General features: G+C 37.4%; 1 protein-coding gene across 1 annotated transcript in view; it reads right to left on the minus strand.

The window, feature by feature from the left end:
* Nucleotides 1–6,876: 6,876 nt before the first annotated feature.
* LOC101822376 (transmembrane protease serine 11G) overlaps nt 6,877–19,863 on the minus strand; it is a 50,073-nt gene continuing 37,086 nt past the window's right edge. Inside the window, exons 6-10 of the mRNA XM_040747292.1 lie at nt 14,162–14,200; nt 12,963–13,134; nt 11,828–12,087; nt 10,031–10,173; nt 6,877–8,379 (exon numbers count right to left, since the gene is read on the minus strand). Of these exons, the coding sequence (XP_040603226.1) occupies nt 8,218–8,379; nt 10,031–10,173; nt 11,828–12,087; nt 12,963–13,134; nt 14,162–14,200 (776 nt within the window). The 3' untranslated portion in view covers nt 6,877–8,217. The remainder of the gene's footprint in view (nt 8,380–10,030; nt 10,174–11,827; nt 12,088–12,962; nt 13,135–14,161; nt 14,201–19,863) is intronic.

The following is a 19,863-nucleotide window of genomic DNA, read 5'->3' on the forward strand; positions in this document are numbered from 1 at the left end:
AGACCTGCATAATGACTATACAAGTTGACATGCCAATATGAAAGGGAGACATTTCACAAAGTCTCACTCCTAGATGAAAAACTACAGGCAATTAATAGATGCCAGGGAAGGAAGAAACAGTTGTTTTTCCTCCAGGGACAGGACCATTGATAAGTTATCCAATCACAACTAGTCATCCCTGAACACAAGTATATATGAGAAACAGTATATGGACTCAGTAAGTTAAGTTTGTGTGTGTGTGTGTATGTTGTGTATATGCACACGCATGCACGTGTGCATGCTCAGGTGTAACAATAATAATTATGATGAATTTTAGATGAAGTTGGAGAGGAGGGGGAGAGGGACAAGTAGAAATTATATAAATAAAATATACTCATATATGGAATTCTCAAAATATACATCAAAAATGAATAAGTCTAAAAATAAGGGATTCTCTACTTTTCAAGAGTCAGTGCCTACGAAAGTGTTTTCCCAGGATCAGTGAACAGATATTGATATTTCTGTGGTTTTAAAGGCCCAAGCAATATCTTGAGACTGTAGCAATGCCCCTGTGATACTAGCTTTGTTAGCATGGAAGATGAAAGACTGAGAGGGTCTGGAAATTGTCATGAGGCCAGACCATGTATGGTAGGGTTGAAATCCCATAGAGAAGACCTGAGAAGCCATTAATTAGAGCTGTGGAGTTGAAGCCTGGGTTAGAGTCGAGACTCCAGGATATTGGAGATGCCAGTACTGTATAACAGGCAGGAAGAGCTAAAACAACAGAATAGAGGCAACCTAGGAGAAAATCTATGTGTGCTTAAGGCATGGACAAAAGCAAGTTGAGGAGGAAAGCATTTATTTGGCTTACACTTCAACATCACAGTCCATCACTGAAGGAAGTCAGGACAGGAGCTCAAGCAGGGCTGGAACCAGGAAGCAGGAGCTGTTACAGAGGACATGGAGGGGTGCTGCTTACTGACTTTCACGCATGACTTGCTCAACCTGCTTACTTATAAAAAATCTAGGACCAATAGCCCAAGGAAAGTCCCACCTACGTTGGGCTGGGCCCTCCCCCCATCAATCCCTAATTAAGAAAATGCCTTACAGCCAGATATTATGGAGGCATTTTCTCAATTGAGCATTCCTCCTTTCTGGTGACTCTAGCTTGTGTCAAATTGACATAAAACTCCCAGCACAGCATAGCTGGGAGCAGGGATGTCAAGACTTTTACAGCCCAGCAAATTACATTGCAATCTCAAATGGATATAGAGTATTTAGCATTTGTCTTGTGGAGAGAGAGAGAGAGAGAGAGAGAGAGAGAGAGAGAGAGAGAGAGAGAGAGAGAGAGAGAGAGAGAGAGAGTGTGTGTGTGTTTCTTGCTATGCCTTGGTTCTTCTACTTTAAAATAGGAATGATACTTTGTACCATTGTAAGTTGGAAGTATGTAAATTATCTTTGTTTTCATAAGAGATCATGGGTAAGAATCTTAAGAATTTTATACTGTTGGAATCATTAAAGACAATTAGAACTTTTGAGGTTAGGTTGAATGTCTTTTCCATTATCAGATGGTCCTACGTCTATAGATACAAAAGGTTATAGATTAAAAGTGATGTGGTTCAAATTGACAAGTATGGAGTGGTTATTATTAGTTTTAATTGTCAATGTGACAGGATCAAGAATTACCTGGGATGTGAGCCTCTGACATGCTTGTGAACCATTATTTTAATTGTATTAACTGAGGTGGGAGGACATGCCCATTGTGGGGGTGAGTCCCTGGATGGAATCCTGGACTATGTAAATAGAGAAATGGAATTAAGAGCCAGCATGTATTCACAACTCTCTTCCTGATGCCCTGTGACCAGGTGTTTCAAGCTTCTGCTGCTGTATTTCTCTGCTGGGGTGGACTCCCTTGAAGTGTGAACTAAACTAAACCTTATTCCTTAAGTTAAATTGTCAGAGTATTTCATCACAGCAACAAGAGAGTAACTAAGATACTCTTGCAAGTTACAATAACCCAGGCAGCTGAAAACTGAGAGGCAAGAAGGCTGCACTGTATAGGGATGGGAACACCTGTGTAGAGTCTATAGCGCACCTATTGAAGGATAGAAGTGTTACCACAGGCTGATGAAAGAAGGGGGGAAAGAAATGGGGAGATGTTTGCCTGTGGATATAACAGTACATTTATGAAGGCATAATTTCTGGCTGTCAATGGCACAATAAAGACAGTTAACAATAGAAAATAAAATAGAAGGTTTTGAATATGTTCATCATAAACAAATGAAGAAAATGTAAGGTGGTGGCATGATTGTTGCTGTGATCAATTGTTATGCAATATTCACATTGAATTTAAGCATCACATTATACTTCATAAATATGTATAAGTAATATGTGTCAATTAAAATTGAAAAGGCACCAACAGTTAAATCCTAAGTGGAAGAGTTTGCAATCAAAACTCAAGCCAACAGCAGCTAATCGTCTAATAGATAGCCCGAGTTTGAATGTTTCCTCATAGCACATCTGCTGTGCTTAGGTCGGGACCCTGGGAAACAAGCTGGGAAAGCTGGGGAAGGTGAAAACTAAGCTACCACAACTGGAGGATGGCTGAGCATTTTGTCCTCAGAAAGCCTGTTCAGAAAGCCTGTTCAGAAAGCATTTTGACTTTCGGAAACTTCAGTTTATGGTCTTCCCTTAGTCTGCCTTTTCATCCTACTGCCCCTTCCTTCAAGTTTTATACACTTATAGTCAACTGACAGTTCAGCCAATAACTTAGTTATCATTCGCTGAGACAGACAATGAAAGGGAATGAGTAGGTATTGAAAGGATTGCAATAGTCAATTAACATTCCTGCTCTTGCCAATGGTTTTAGAGCCTGCTTGACTGAGGTAGTACATAACCAGATAAAGAACAATTCATTAACGAGGGGACATTTAAAAGATATGGAATTTAACATTTGTGAGTTTTGAATGAGATATGTCACACTAGACTCGTAGTAGTTGTGAGCACATGGTCACTAGCTGGTGGCACTATTCGGGCAGTTTACTGGACTTGGAGAAGGTACAGCCTCACTGAAGGAAGTACATCAAGGGTTGGTTAGGCTTTAATGTTACAGTCAAACCCCACTTTCTGTTCTCTCTCTGTGTCTCTCTGTGTGTCTCTCTCTCTTCTGGTATGAGGGTGGAACGTGGACTCTGTGATTCTGGTTTCTGTCATGCTCTGCCAAGTCCCCCACATGAATTTATAGGACTACAGGTGGAAATGGAGTTTTCCTCCTTAAGTTGCTTCATGCCGTGATATTTTATCCCAGCAACAGAAGAGGGACTGATACAAGAGTAAAGGTGACTGCTAAGCCACTGCTCCAGGCCCCTCCCAGGCTGTTAGTAATAAGGCTTTACTACTGTGTCTATCTTTCATATATCTTAAAATTTTAAACTTCACGATGAAATAACAGACTATGGACACCCCCATGGAAGAACTCACCCTCCCTGGGGAAAGGAGGGGGTATTGGGTGGGTGGTGGGAGGGGATGGGAGGAGGGGAGGGAAAGGGAGAGGCATATGAGATTGACATGTGAAGAAACCTTGTTTCTAATTTGAATTTAAATTTAAAAATAAAATTTTTAATATTAAAAACATTTTAAACTTCACTTACATATTTTATCCTTCCTTTCTAGGGAGCTCATCATTTTGAACTTCTTGTTCATTAACACATTCCTTATGCATTAATGCAACTGTGAGACTACCAATATCACCAGCTATCATTTCTCATTTCTATTCCCTTCTAGGTTGGCTAGTTCCATCTTCTTATGCATCTGATTGTCACAGTGTCAACAGCATTCTCATTCTCAACCAAGGTAAGCAAGGTGACATGTTACCTCATCTATTTAAGTATTGATATCTTGTTTATTTTACATTCCTAAATACCTGAGACTCTATACTATCTCATTCATTATTCTCACAAGGATTATTTTCGAATATGACTTCATGTTTTCCTAGAGGACTCAGCTATTTTATCTGGCACTGTGGACTGAGGAAGTGGACTGAGGAAGAGCCGAGCCTGCCCATTGCCTGTGTCAAGGTGAGTTTTAAGGAACAGGTTTGGGGTGAATTCCAAGATTGAGATCTTACAGGCCACAGTGACCACTGAAGCTCACTTCCATTTGCTGACTGTCTAGCTCTCCCAGTGGGAACCACTCAGATAAGCTCCCAAAAGTAATGCAGTCCCAGAGCTGGGGAGAAGGCTTATCAGTTAAAGTGCTTGCCATAAAAGCAAGAAGACTAGAGTGAAGATTTGGACAGGGCACACAAATGCCCGAGCCCTGGATTTGATTAACAGGTACTGCATAGGGATAAAAGTATCTCATTTAAAAATAAAAAGTAAATACATGAATAGATATTTTTAAGTTTGTTACATAACAGGATAGTGAAACAGTATACACAAAACTCAACATTTCAATTTGCTTAAGGGAACACAGGGGAGAGAATGTCGTATTTTTTTAGTATCATCTTCTACAGGGAAAGTTTTATATCTTGAAGTCAAAATAGAGTAGTTTGTAAAATAAGGTAGACCAGAAGATGGCACTATAGTAGCATATTTAGCATATGTGTCTTCAGTTTTCTGTAAGCAACTGTGGGAGTGGTGAGCTGTTTTCCCATTTCCTAGACTTAAATATAATAGAATTATATTGAAAGATTGTATGATGCAATTCTTGTATTATTTGGGTTGACTGCTTATTTAAATAGCATTCCTATCACCTCAGTGTCCCTCCATTAATTCTTACTCTTCTGTTTGCCATAAATACCTCTTCCTAATGTAGTATTTGCTCACCCATAAGTGGATTTAGACATAAGGCAAAGGACAGTCAACCTACAATCCACAACACCAGAGAACTTAGGTAATAAAGAGAACCCTAAGAGGATCTACCTAGGAAGGGGAAAAAGACAAGATCTCCTGAGTAAATTGGGAGCTTGGCGGGCAGTGGGAAGGCTGGAAAAGGAGAGTAGAGGAGGGAAGAGGAATGGGGCAAAATGTATAGCTTAATAAAAACATAAAATAAAATAAGAAAAAGGAATAGTTCTTTTTATTTTTAATATGACATTAATTGGTAATATTATTTGCTTTTTCTTTTCTAAGGCAGATCAAAAACTCTATTTCTGAGTGGTAGTTTTATACTTCAGCCTTGCCTGTGGTATGGTGTGCTACTCTTGAGGAGTTTTCTTTTCTTTGGTACAGGTAACTACCAGAAGAAGGTTCTAAATACATCCCTGGCATGCCAACATGTATCCCTCAAGGGTCTATTGCTTTATATGGCAGTAAACCATGACACCATTAACTTCTTAAAAGGTCTCTTGCATAGAGACCTGGTTTTGAACACAGCTCTATACATAACAATTGGAATTTCTCATACCTAATATTTAGAGGTAATTAACACAAAATACACTCTCACCTCACAGGGAATAAGATACAGTGTATTCTGGACTAAATATGAGTGTCCATGTCCTGGGAATATATATTAAAGTTAAGTTAAAAAGCCATGTTCTAATGTGGTAGCATGTTTGTTAAATGTTTGTAGTTGTAGAGCAAAAGAATGTTACAAATTAAGGAAATTAAATATATTGGTGAGGCTATGATGTAGCTAGTTAGCTCAAAGCAGTGAAGACTCTTAGGTAGGCCTCGGAAGCTATCTGATAACATTCTTAGCTTTTGGGTTCATGGAAGCTAGTGGTCTGTTAGTATATTCTCAAAAAAAAAATAAGTCACAAGGATGTTAGTTCACATACAGAGGTGGGCAATGAATGGTTCCTAGGGAGTCTAAAGATAAACTCAGATAATTGGACCTGTGACATTTCAACTCTCTGCACTCATAGACTCCATAATAAGTTAATCAGACTTTTAGAATCTTTAACACAGCTGTGACATTTTTATTTATGGGAACTTCCACTCATAGGTTCATGAAATTTGTTAGATAATGAATAAGTGAACATATAGGTGCTTCCTAGGACAGTAGAGTTCAGTTGTATCCATTAGACTTTTCTGTGGTGACAAGCATGTTCTGTATCTATGTGGCCAGAGTAGTAGCCATTAGTCACACGTGGCTTTTTTTTCTTACAACATGATTAGTCCAAATGAGGAAATGAAACTTTAACTTTAAAAGTGAACTCAAATCCGGTTAGTGGCTACCATATTAGATGGGATATCTTTTAGGGCTCAGTGATGCTTTGTAAGTTTCTCTACTCTGTGGTGGTAGAGGGTGACAGGCTGAACCATCTGCCTCAGTTGAACTTGTAAATTCCATTTCAAGTGACACCTAATGCATTTGATCCCAAATCACTCCTGCCACAGCTAATTATGACTTAGGAATCTGAAAGATAATCCCACTGTACCTGCATGAGTACCTTACCATTTTCTGTATTTCTATGGAGTGTTTGCAAATGGATCATCTTTTAATTTCTTCCAAACAAGTTCAGTTTCTGAAAGCTCTGCATTTGGCTAGGATTGTGTGTATGTGGTGGGTTCACAGACACTAGGAGAATTTAAATGTACTGGCATTCTTAAAGGTAAGGTTTAAAAAATATTTCCAAATGTGGGCAAGGAGACCTTGAGTATATGAATATTTGCAGTGACTTTTTCAATCAATCTTAAGTGAAGGAGATCTTGCTCCACTGGGAACATGTTGCAACTGTCAGGAACTGTTTTTTAATGTTACAACTTGGTGGAATAACTGTGGAGGGGTGGTGATGGGTGTACTGTGTCCTGCAGGCATCTCCTATGTAGAAGTAAGTAATGTTGCCAAGTGGCCAGCAATGCCCATGATGATTTTTTCCCTCCTTTCCCAAACAAAGATGTATCTGTGACAAAATGTCAGCAACATGAAAGCTGAACAATCACTCAGGACAACTCAGAGAGAAAAAACTTGGTTTATTATCATAAATAACGTTAAATATGTACGGTGTGATATGTCAGGCAAGACTCGATACAAAACCCTGATGAAAACCTTAACATAGCAGTCAACTCATTGTTATAGAGAGAACATCAAGATGCACAGAGTAATTCTGGGTTTGCTTTGATACTACTCTGTACTTGCAGGTGAGACTACAAAATGTGCAACTAAGTACATGTGAAAATGCCAATTATGTCATGGAAACTAATGTATTTCAAAGATGCTTTCCTGGTTATTTTACATAAATATTTTATTGTAGAATATACATGATATTTAACGATAAATTCTAATATTGTGCAACAACATCCTTACTAACACTGTATATCAAATATTTTATAGATGTCTACTGGTACTTTAGCTTCACATGTCAGGTATCTATATTTTCTTGGAATCAATTTATTCTGGCTTCCTGTCTCATAGGCATTTAATTGTTCTAAATCTGGTTGAAAATAAAACTTTAAATAGAATGAATTAGGAAACTATAAGGTACAATTGAAAAATAAATTTATACAAGTATTGACACATCTCTGATTTTTGACAGGGAACTGAGAGTAACCTTATTAGACTCTTGTCCATTTGCATTTCATTAGCGAAGAGGTCAAAAACCTCACTTTTAATTCCCAAGTATGTACATGTTTTTGTATGAATAAATTTCTATAATTCTCCTCCTATGTTATTAAAAACTCATGCACTGCTTCAAAATATTTATCAGCTAAATTGCCTAAGCAAAATATGCACAAGCATAAATACAAAATTTCAGAGAAAGATTAAATGAATGTCTGAGGATGAAAAGGAATGCACCTGTTCATTGCCATCCCCTATGTCCTAGTCGCACATCTAGTGCTTTCCCCATCATTTTGTCACCATTGACTTAGACAAATTAACTTGGCTTGCCTAGTCAATGAATCAATTGCCAGTGAAAATTTTCTATGAAGAAGACAAAAACAATGGAGGCAGCAAAAGAAGGGTCTGGAGAGAAGCAGAGAATGACTGCTCAGTTAGTATTTATTCAACTTCCCAATTACTGAAAGTTGAAAAAATATGAATTGGGAGAACAGAGGTGACCAGGGAGATAATCAGACACGTTGTGGGATGGTAGGTTTTTGTGGAGCAGACAGCATCTTTTGTATTCATGTTTGGTGGGAAAGAAAGTCTGTCCCCTTCTAATTTAAGAAGGTCATCATATCATGATCATTTGCATCTTGAACTAGATGACCATGTTCATGGCAGTGAACAATGGATATAATTTGCCAGAGGCCATGAGTGACACTCCAGTTTGAATAAGAGGTGGCTGTTGCATTAGATGTTTGTTTTAGTTTTAATCCAGTCCCGATAATGAGTCACTCTGGTGTAAATTCCGGGCTTGTTTTCTTTTCCACAGTCGATTCCCCAACTAACAATTCCAAGAAGATACCAGATATTTCTATCATGTGAAATAACCAGGGGCCCTCCAGAATCGCCCTAGAAAAGAGGAAAAGCATGAGATCAATGTGAAAAACAGAAGGTTGTCAGAAATGAGAGCTAATTGATCCTGGCTATCTATTAATTCCATACTTGGAACTAACATGCTAACTCCTTGATGAAGCTTGTTTAACTCCATTAGATAGAAGTGATGCCTTGTTTTAATTAATTTTCACCTGCTCCACTCTTGCTAATCAGTAGAAGGGTGTTCTATCAAATATGCAGTATTTATTACTGAAAGGCTAAAGACAAGTTCCCAATAAACACCTTTAGAGACCTAAATCATGAGGATCTCAGTTTTTACCTAAGGTTTTAACAAAAGATTTAAATTTCTCCTTTAAATAATGACTTTATCCTTTCCAAAAATGTAAAAAGAATACTCCATGATAGTTTATTACAAATATCTTAGAATGAGGGAAATGGTATAGTCTGAGGGAGGCAGAGGCTCCTGAAGCAACTTTGAGGCTCCTTCCTTTCCACATTCATCCTTCTCTTACTCTCTTCTGGTGTCTGGTGCACAGCGTGAACACCCTGATCTGCTGAAGACCATCCTCCCCACTCTCTCTGATCAGGCCTCCATTATAATCAAATCCTTGTGTTCCTACTGTGCTAATGGTAAAAGGAAGTAAGGGAGTATGAGCCCATGAGACTAGAATGCCAGCTCCTGTGTAGATCATGTTTATTCTCTAAGTCATGTGATTGGATTGTATGTTCCATACACATCTTGCTTCTTCTTCTCACGGAGCAATTGGAAAGATAGCTTGTATTATAGAATGTGTAGTTAAACCCTGACTTTATTCCTTTGTTTTATATTAGTATGTGCCCTAGCAAAATTGTAAAATCATTACATTTAAAAAAAATTTTGGTTTCCCTCAGCAATGTTCAATAGCAACTCATGATTCACAAAAAGTTGAATGAATAAATGAATGCATATTTATTACCATTTTATGTCAGCCAATGTCAGGTCAACATATATACAGGCATATAACAAGTGACACACATGCCAAGTTATCAGAGCCAATATTAAGTCTTCAAGAAATCACCAAGTTCTTGTGCCCAGTCACAAATGCTACAGGTCACATCATTAGCTTGTTAGTTATTTTTAGTTCTTCAAATAGCCATATTTGAAACCGATAATGTGCTTAAGTGCTTAAAATTAATGTATTGTAAGTAAGTATGGAGAAAATGCTATTTGTGTGATTTGAAAAATGATCTGTGATATACTGCATTCATAAGAATGAGTGCAGGTAATTATTTTTTCCCAACAGTGTAATTCTATTTGGGCATAAACTATTTAATCACAAATATCAACAGATTTTGTCTTACTATGGCTTGAAGTTAATAGGAATGAGATACCCAAGGTTTACCTGACTAAGCTTTGATTCTGTGGCTTCATACTTGTTTACTACTGTCTGAATTACTGACCTCTAATAAGAGTTCTGAGAAACCTTATTTAGACAGCTCTGTTCAATATGGAGTTTCATGAGGAGCTATATGAGCTATATGTCTAGTTGTTCTTCAGTCCCTCTTCACATCTCCTCTTTCTTCCACAACCTAATTTCACAGAACTGTGTTAGATGACATTACTCTGTGATGAATTATTTCACCCTTATTGAGTAGAGCCATGTTTTGAGGATTAGAGTATACTTACCTCACAGGCATCTAGTTTTCCTGTCAAGAACCCAGCACATATCATTCCTGATGAGACAGCACCACCATATACATTTACTTGGTTACAAACATCATTACTTATGATCTCTATTTCAACTTCTTGCAGAGAGTTGGGGAAAGGACCTAAATATGAAACAATAAATATATGAGGTATTGTTGGAAGCCTCATTATCATGAAAGAGCTGTGCTTAAACATCAGTCTTAAGGTTGCAGAATTTGGGAGTAGATAGCAGTGTTTAGGATCAGTTACTCTGTGGGGTGACTTCTATGTGAAGATATCAAAAGTGGTACATTTACTACTATCCTTTACTTAGTCCTTGAAAAATTATTAAGGATAGATATGAACATTTTAGATTTGTAGTTGAGAAAATTGAACTTCACCCGGTTAAGAGTCATGCCATGGTTATACCAGTTGAATAAACACAAAAACAATGCAGTTTAAATACCAGGTATTTTTCCTGGAATCTACCCAGACTCCTACAGCATCACTTCACAAAGGGCATAGATATTTCCATTATAAATCATTTAGATAGATTAGCATTACCAAGAATCAAGTTTCATCCTATGGAATCCAATTGCTTCGTGAGAAGGATGATGTGTACAATGGAATCTGTGTGGCTTGCTGTTCAAAACAAATATCAGTACAAATAGGAAGATAACACCCACCATATTTTCTTCACTAACCACATTGATTGATTCATTTTCATTGATTGCAAAACAAGGATTCCATTTACTTGAATGGAATACTATTTTAAGCCATTATGTTTTCATGTTTCCATTTAACAGCTTCAACTAAAATGCCATTCATATGAAATTCTATTTCTTTTTATAAAATAATTGTCATATTTAAGAACTAAGGGACTTAGAGGTCTTTGCATATATGCTATGGCTGTTAGCTTGGTGTTTTGCGGGAATCGTAACAATGGGAGCAGGTGTGTCTCTGATTTTTTTGCTTGCTCTTAGGACTCATTCTTTTGCTTGTTCTTGAGACTCTTCCTGTTAGTGGGTTGCCTTGTCCAGCCGCAAATGAAGACTCTTGCCTTGTCTTATTGTATCTTGTTTGGTTGTTGTCTCTCAGAGACCTGCTGTTTTCTGAAGAAAAACAGAGTAGTGGGTCTGGGGGAAAGGAAATTGGGGAGAGAGCTAAGAGGAGTGGAGGGAGGGAAAACTGTGGTCAGGATTTATTGTATGAGAGAAGAATCCATTTTTAATAAAAAGAAGGAGGAAAAGAAAGAGGAGGAGGAAGAGAAATCCAACACTCATGTGCACATCTAAAAGTCTGTTTGCTGTTTATTGGGCATTATTTAGTGAAGCAAAATATCATATATCTCAACTCGATATTGTCAACAGCTTCAGAGATACACAGTGCACAGATTCCCATTTAGTATTCAATGTCAGGCACAGCTATTTGGATTCCTTGGCGGAGGTCCTTTCATTTTATCAGTTTGGCTCCCCAGAAGCTCATCATGACTAACTGACTCCCTAAATATGAAAGATGGAGGCTGAAAAAGGGGTATGTGAATATGCTATGCTAAGTTTTGAAAAGAAAGTTCTGATAGTAGGAAAATAGTATTAGATTATCTACATTACTACATTAACCACTATATTAAATATAATTATATGAATACTGTTCATAGCTGAAGTTTTCATATTTTATGGGATTTTCATGGGGTTATCTTGATTTATACTTAGTACTTTTGTGTGTGGTTGGACATTTTCACATGGAAACTCCTTAGGTTTGCATTGTTGGCATCCTTGTTTTTCCTGAAATACTCACCATTCGCTTTCAAGGCACCCCATCCAGTGACAAACACTTTACTCTTTGGCGAGACTTGAAAGGTAGTATCGGGGAGACAGACTCTTCGCAGGTTTTCAGAAAACAGGACGGGCCTGGAGAGCTTGACCACAGCAATATCATCATCATGTTTATGGGATGCGTAGTTCTCATGAATGATGATGGACGCAATCTTTCTTGTTATCAGTGGATGGCTGAGGGTTGTTCCAAAACTGACTGTCCACAATTTGGGGTTTTTGTAACTGAAAGCAAATTAAAGGATCACAGTGTGTTCATTTCTTGTCTGAGTTGCCCAGGATTCTGGATGGGCAATGGGACATGAACGTGGACAAAGGGCAAATTCTTTAAGGTCATAATTGATTTGGACTTTTCCAATATTTTGTTTTAAGTTTTCCCAACCTGATGATTTGCTTTCTAGCTGATAAGAAACATTTCATTACAAAATAGGTTTAGTTACTATCTTTTAAGATGTATATGCATTTTATTATAAAAATATATCATTTTAAGAAAATAAAAATATTAGATATAATTCTGTAAATACTCATTGATATACATAACCATGGACAGTTATATATTTTTATTCATGGGTGAACAGAGAAGATATAGACAAAAAAAGACAAAATACACAGAGACACAGAAAGATAAATCTATAATCATATTTTGTATATTTTTCTAATGAATCTCTTCCATTGGGCATTTTACCAGAATATTTCTCCATTTTATTTGAATTACACTAAGGTTATCATAACTCCTTTTTTTCCTCCAACAGTGCCAAAATGTCAAATATTTAACAGTCATACAGAGAATAAAAACACATATCCAATGACATTCATGTAGAATATCAGTTGTGGATTACAGGTAAGGATATAATTAATGACATTAAAAGAAAACTGCATTATAATTGAGGAAAACTGGTGAGCATACTTGATTTTTCACTGTTGACTGGTTTCCAAAACTGGGATTACTACAAAAATATATATTCTGTAGGAATTAAAAGTAATTTATTCTTTGCCTTATTGATATTCACGGAAAGGATCAAGAGGAGGTAAGAATGATGGGATATGAATGTGAGAAGTGGTGGTGCTGGGGACCTCCAGGGTGCAACCTGAGGACTCACGTATCAAAGCAATGAGCAGAGGTCAGGAGCCACTGGGAGCCAATCAGAGATGCACCACAGAAGTGGATTCCGTCCACCTGAAGGCTGCTTTGCCATGGCCAGGAAGCTTTGTCTGCAGGTTTGCCATTAGCAATTCTTGCTGTTGGTGGATACTCCATCCCCAAGCCACAGTCTGCCAGCCAGAAGGAAATAACATGGTTGTTTGCAGTTATAAATGCGTCTGGATGTCTTCAGCAAATAGTTAAGCATGAAAACATTTAAAGTTATTTCTTGTCTTTAAAATATTCATTGAAATCAACAGTAAATGTTATGAGGATGATGGATATCCAAGTTGATTGACTCTACATATTTAGTAATTAAATCATTAATAAAGTTAGCTATTATCTTCTTTAGTGTATTTGAAGCAATTTTCCTTTGACATTAGTTTTTCATATTTTCTGAGTCCTGTTGTGTGTAACAGGTTACTCCAGTGATATTTGACATTCATTGCAGATAATTTTCATCCATAATATTTTTTCTTATTTTCTTATTTTAATTTTAATCCCAGTTCCCTTGCCATCCCCTCCTCTCACACACCCCCATCATCTCCCCAAGCCTCCCACCCTATCTCCACTTCCTTCCACATAGGGGATATCCAGAGTCTGACATTTCACTCAGGGCAGGGTCCAGGCACTCCTCTAAGAGTCCAGGCTGAGAGAGCATCCCTCTTTGTGCTATGGACACATGAAGTCGGTTTTTATGCCAGAGATAAACACTGATCCACTGCCCAGGGCCCCATAGGTTGCCCAGGTCTCCTCGCTGACTCTCACACTCAGGGGGTCTGGATCAGTCCCATGCTGGCCTCCCAGTTGTTGGTAATATTTTTAAAAAGCATTAAATAAATATAATTTTATATATTATAGTTAGTGGGCTTCATTTAAATCTCTTAAACATTTTATATTTTAACAAAGCCACACAAAAATAAATTGGAAAAATTCAAGGAAATTGTTAAAGAGGTCAGCAGTGAATCTTATTACTGAAAGAGAAAACATTGTAATAAAATCCAATAAAATCTGTTCTGTTAGTAGTTTTCTCAAGATACATAATGATCTAGAAATACTGTAGGTATTTGAGAAATAGGATACATGGAGATAAAGGCCAAAGTGTTGTGAGTTTGATCCTTTGATTTAATAAAGTATCAGGGATATTCTTGAACTCACCACTGTTTAGAATATTCTCTGCTTGTGCAGCATTAATTTCTGGAAAAAATTAAATCAAGGTCATTGCTCAGTGACATAACTGCAGTAACTTAAAATACAATTCCTACTTGTCAAGAAATCCTCAGATTGGGGAAAACTGTGCTAATGAAGAAAATCAAGGTAAAAGCAATAGGATGAACTATGAGAAGGTGTGCTGGAATATCAATTAAGATTCTGACTGCACATGGATTCCACGAAGAGTCTGGTATGACTACAAAGTCATTGACATAGACAGACATTATTGGTTTGAAGGATTAATGTCATACCAATTTGTTGAGGTAGAAGTTCAATAAAAGGTGTATAGGGTCATTTTTATGTCTGCTCTACAGCATGTGTAGAAGTCTTTTTGGCCTCACTTGTATATGCTATATAGGACAGCTATTCAATCCATTTTCCAAACCTAAGATTGACCCAGAGATTTTATTTTCCTATTGTATCAAATTCCACCTTCATCAACATGTTATCATTTTATTCATGAATCAAAATAGAGAATAACATAATCTGTGGATGTCTTCCCAAATCACTTGTATTGCTCTTTATGCCAGATTGTGTAGTGAGATTCAGAGTCAAGTATATTCGGATTAAGACTGGGCTAGCATTTCAGTGTCGGCCTTTAGGTCAGGCTCAAGAAACACTGAGTTGAAATCACTGTTAGGAAATTAATTATATAACATCCATAGGATTAGGTTCTGTCAATAATAGAAACCCTCTTTTGTCTTCCCTGAACTTTATAACCGATGTAGACTTCCTCTCTGGCCCTAGGTGCCCAGTACCCCAATACGTCCTCAGTGTCACACTGAGTGCTCCTCCTCCTTACTTAAACCTTGGCCTCTGAGGTCTTGACTGTTTGGTTGTTGCTTCTTCTGGCAATTTTCGACCAGCTAGATGCCTACTTTGTCAGAATGCTTTGCCTGCAGAGTTTTCTGTCTTTCCGACCTCAACTTAAAAGATTTCCTCTTTCTTTCATGGGGCTTTCTATGACTCAGAAAGTTGAAGTCCCATGCTATCTCTGCTCTCCCATGGAATTCCACATCATTTGTTGCTGCCCAGTTTATTCACTATCTTTCTCCATTTAGTTAGAATATTGATTCTACGTGTACATATTCAGTTCAATATGTAGCTGCTGAGTAACTAGATTATGACAATTATGACCAATACTCTGTTGAGTTCTGTAAGATATGTACTGTGTGCTTATTATGTCTTTGTAGTGATACTATGATACAAGTCTACAGAAGCTTGATTTAATACTTTCTGAAAAACCAATCTCAAGGTCAGTTAGACCTACGCCTGAAAGGCGACTGTACTTTAGTCCTACCCTCTATTAGGCCATAAAACACGGGGAGTGGGCTATGGTTAATTCATAGTTTATTTATAACTATGAATCTTAAACTGATCTCTATTCAGGAAATAAATGATTTACTTCTATGATGGAGTCGTATCTCATGCAGAAGTATGATCCAGAAATGTGCTCTTCTTGCCTGATAAAAATGTTGCAAAACTAGGTCTGGACCAAGATTGAGCACTTTCCACATTTCATCTATTAATGTAATGAGCTGCATCCCACACTGTTATTTGTGGATACTGCCTCAGTGGATTCAGCTAACTCCCAGTCAGAAATATTTGAAAAATGCTGAGTCTGATACATTTTTCCCACCATATTCCATAAACAATACAGTATATCAAGTACTAACAATGTAATTTATGCTGTATTAGGTATTACAAATTTATTAATGCACATGGGGGGATAGGGGAGTTGGTAAGCATTTCACCTAGCATTCCCAAGGTCTTCAGTTTGAGCTCACACACACACACACACACACACACACACACACACACACACACCACATGAGGAGACCTGCATACATTGTATGTTAATACTGTGACATTTTGGGCTGGAGAGATGGCTCAGAGGTTAAGAGCACTGACTGCTGTTCCAGAGGTCATGAGTTCAATTCCCAGCAACCACATGGTGGCTCACAACCATCTGTAATGAGATCTGGTGCCCTCTGCTGGTGTGTAGACGTACATGGGGGCAGGGTGTTGAGATCGTAATAAATAAATAAATCTTAAAAAAATACTGTGACATTTTATATAAGTGACTTGATATCAAAATCATTTGTAACAGTAAAAGAACTCTGGATGTTATAAGGAAGACAAATGGTGAAAGACTTCAGAATTTGAGGAAAGATAAATGCTGGGCTTTATGATCTTTCTTTTCATTTTACTTATGACCTGGACTAGGAGCCAGAAATGTTTGCCAATACATGACCATCAATAAGTTCAGAGAAAACAATCCCAGGAAATGTCCATTCTTTCTATACAATGTACTAACAAAGGGGAAAGAAAACAGAGATCTACCCAGACCTCTACTATAAAACTCAAGCCTGGAAGTCTAATTCTCTAGAAGCAGTGACAGCAAAAACCCCTTATCTATCCCCATACCCATGTTGTAACCAAAGCACTGATTGGCAAACTGAAACATCAATGGAGACATTGTAGGCATCTGTCTCTACTCACTGGCATAAGAAGATCCAGATCCACAGACAGAGATGTGACTATACAGGACATTCCAGAGAAGCACATTCTAAGGCTATGAATAGCAGGCAGTAAAACAGAAGAGTGTTGCAAAATCTACAGGAACTGCCGTTGAAATAACAAAAGTAGATAAGAATCTGGAAAACCAGGGTAGGCAGGCTTAGTTTGTGTTAAATGGAAAAAAAATGTTTATTTGGGGTCAAGATTCTCCCAGCACAGAGTGTTGAGAATATACAAACTCTCATAGGAAATGGAACAAAAGAAAATAGGAATTCTGTAATTTTAATCAGAACACAATCAACCAATGCTAATTTTGAGATGTCTATAATGCTAGAAATAATTGATCTAGATTTTGAAGAGCTGGCTGCTACAATCAAGAGTAAATTCTCTTACAATAAGTGAAAAATAGGAAATATCAACAAAGCAGTAGAAATATTTTAAAAATCATTGAAAAATGACAGGAATAAGCAAAAATAGTGAAGGTATAAGAACAATAATAGCAGTTAGAACAAACCAAATGGCTTGATGAATTCCTAGTGCAGATGGATGATGAAACAATGTCACTGAACTTGAGGACAATAGCAGAATTATTGAGTTTGAAGACCAGAGTAAAACAGCCTGAATGAGCAGCTTATGGAGTCTATGGGGTATTTTACAGAACACAGATACATGTGGTTTTCTAGAATTGAGGAAAATAAGTATGGGTCTAAAAGGAGAGTTTAAAAAGCAATGGTTAATGGTTAAAAACTCTGCATGTTTGTTAAAGAAATACATGGTTAAATAATGAAAAAACTCCAAATAATATAGTTTTGAAAGTCATCATAATGAAATCATAAAGAAAATACACATTAAAGGGAAAAGAATGAGTTTGAAATTGACTTTTAAAAGACACCTTTTGTATCTTGCCCACTATCAAGGAACTGAATTAGTTTACAGGGTTAAAGGTCAAACATTTGACAGAGACCCCGATTCCCTCCAAGTGTTGAGCTCAGTGTTTGTGTGCATTACTGAGTAGAGCAAACATTTCCTGTACCCCAGGAAGCCTAGTTTGTTGTAAAAGAAAATGAAACAAGAAAGACAAAAATCAAAGTATTTCACAAACAAATTTGTGGAACACAAAGAAGGATTATTACTACTTCTTTGAAAAGAATGAGAAATGTCTATGAAATAAATGACTTGCTTGGTCAGACAGTTTAAGTTATGTTAGGTAAGAAATTAGCAGATGTCTATGTGGATAAATATATGAATATCTAGGCACAGTCTTGTGAAGGACATCAATACTCCATAAAATATATGGAGGTGGATGTGAGTGGGATTAATATAGGATGTGAGTAAGATTCTTATAGAAGTAACGCAGTCACAAAAAGAGAAACATGGTATGTACTCTCTCATATATGGATTTTAGACATAGATCTGGGGAGTGCCAGCCTACAATCCCATGGCCAGAGAGTCTGGGAAACAGAAACTTCATTCAGTGGCTGATGGAAGAAGAGGCAGACTCCCACGGCTAAGTACTGAGCTGAACTCAAGAAAGCCAGAGTAACAGAGAGGGAGGACTGATGACCAAAGGGATTAAGACTGGGCTGGTTTAACCCCCAGAAACAGCTGACCTGACAAAGGTTAACTCTTGAGTCCCAGGTATCAGCCTGGGAATCCAGCATGGGACTGATCAAGACCCCCTGAATGTGGGTGTCAGTGAGGAGGCCTAGGTAATCTATTGAGCCTTGGGCAGTAGATCAGTACTCATCCCAAGTATACACACAGACTTTGGACTCCCATCCAACAATGTGAGATGCACTCTCATCCTGAACTCTTGGGGGAGGGTCTAGGCCCTGCCCTGGATGAAATGACAGACTATGGACACCCCCATGGAGGGCCTCACCCTCCCTGGGGAAATGAGGGGATAATTGGGGGGGGCTGGGAGGAGGGCATGGGAGGAGGGGAGGGAAAGGGAGAGGGACCTGGAACTGACTTGTGAAGCAACCTTGTTTCTAATTTAAATTTAAACTGAAAAATAAGTAAATTAAAAAATACATAAAATAAAAAATAAATATATGAATTAAGGATTTAGAAAAAAAGATTCTTATAGAAATGAGGAAGTTGAGTTTCTAATATTTTTCTTTTTCTTTTTTTCTTTTTCTTTTTTTTTTTTTTTTTTTTTGGTTTTGCGAGACAGGTTTTGTCTGTATCGTTTTGTAGGCTGTCCGTCCAGCCCGGCCTCGAACTCACAGAGATCCGCCTGCCTCTGCCTCCTGAGTGCTGGGTCTAATATTTTTCTTAATAGAAGTTCAAAATACACTTCTAAATTTCTAAAAGTAGCAATCTAAGACATAGCTCAGTTGGTAAAGTATTTGCTATACAAGCATGAGAACTGGAATTTGGATTCTTAGCACCTATGTGAAATTTCAGGCGGGATGGAATGCTCTTTTAACCCAACCATAGAGTTGGGGAAGCAGAAACAGAACTTGCTGGCCAACTGGTTTACCTGTCAGTGAGCTCCAGATTCAGTGAGAGAACCCCTCTCAAAAAACAAGGTAAAGTGAAATTGAATGAAGAGGTATAATATTTATGTCTGAACTCTACAGCCAGTATAAAAGCATAAATATATGTACCCTTCTCCCCCACCCCAACATAATCCCTCAAGCACACATACAAACACCTGAACACACATGAACATACACACAAATTTCTAAAATTAAAATTACATCTCATGTATACTGTGAGCCATCAAACTGAAACTCTCTTTCAGGGAGTCTTAATTCTGCCATGTAAAGTTCTGTTCTTGGATTCAAGCTCACTCTGTTTGCTAGTAGGATCTCATTTTTCTTTGAAGCTATTTATTTCTTCTTTATGCCTTTAACAAACCCTATATTACAACTTCCTTTTTGATATGTCATAACCACTCTGTCACAAACAATTTGGGGGGAAAAGTGATGAGAGAAGATATACTTACTGGTAATTTGTAATTTGCTATTAGCTTTCCAATCTCATTTTGTATCTTAAACAATTCTGATATGATTTGATAATTTCTAAATTGATATAAAGGTTAATAGCTGAGAATTATAAAGGTCTTTTAAAAATCTCATATACCAAATATTTATAAGCTCCCTCTTTATGTATGTGTTGAA

Source organism: Mesocricetus auratus, unplaced genomic scaffold (assembly GCF_017639785.1).
Source record: "Mesocricetus auratus isolate SY011 unplaced genomic scaffold, BCM_Maur_2.0 Super-Scaffold_100006, whole genome shotgun sequence".
Lineage (NCBI taxonomy): Eukaryota > Metazoa > Chordata > Mammalia > Rodentia > Cricetidae > Mesocricetus > Mesocricetus auratus.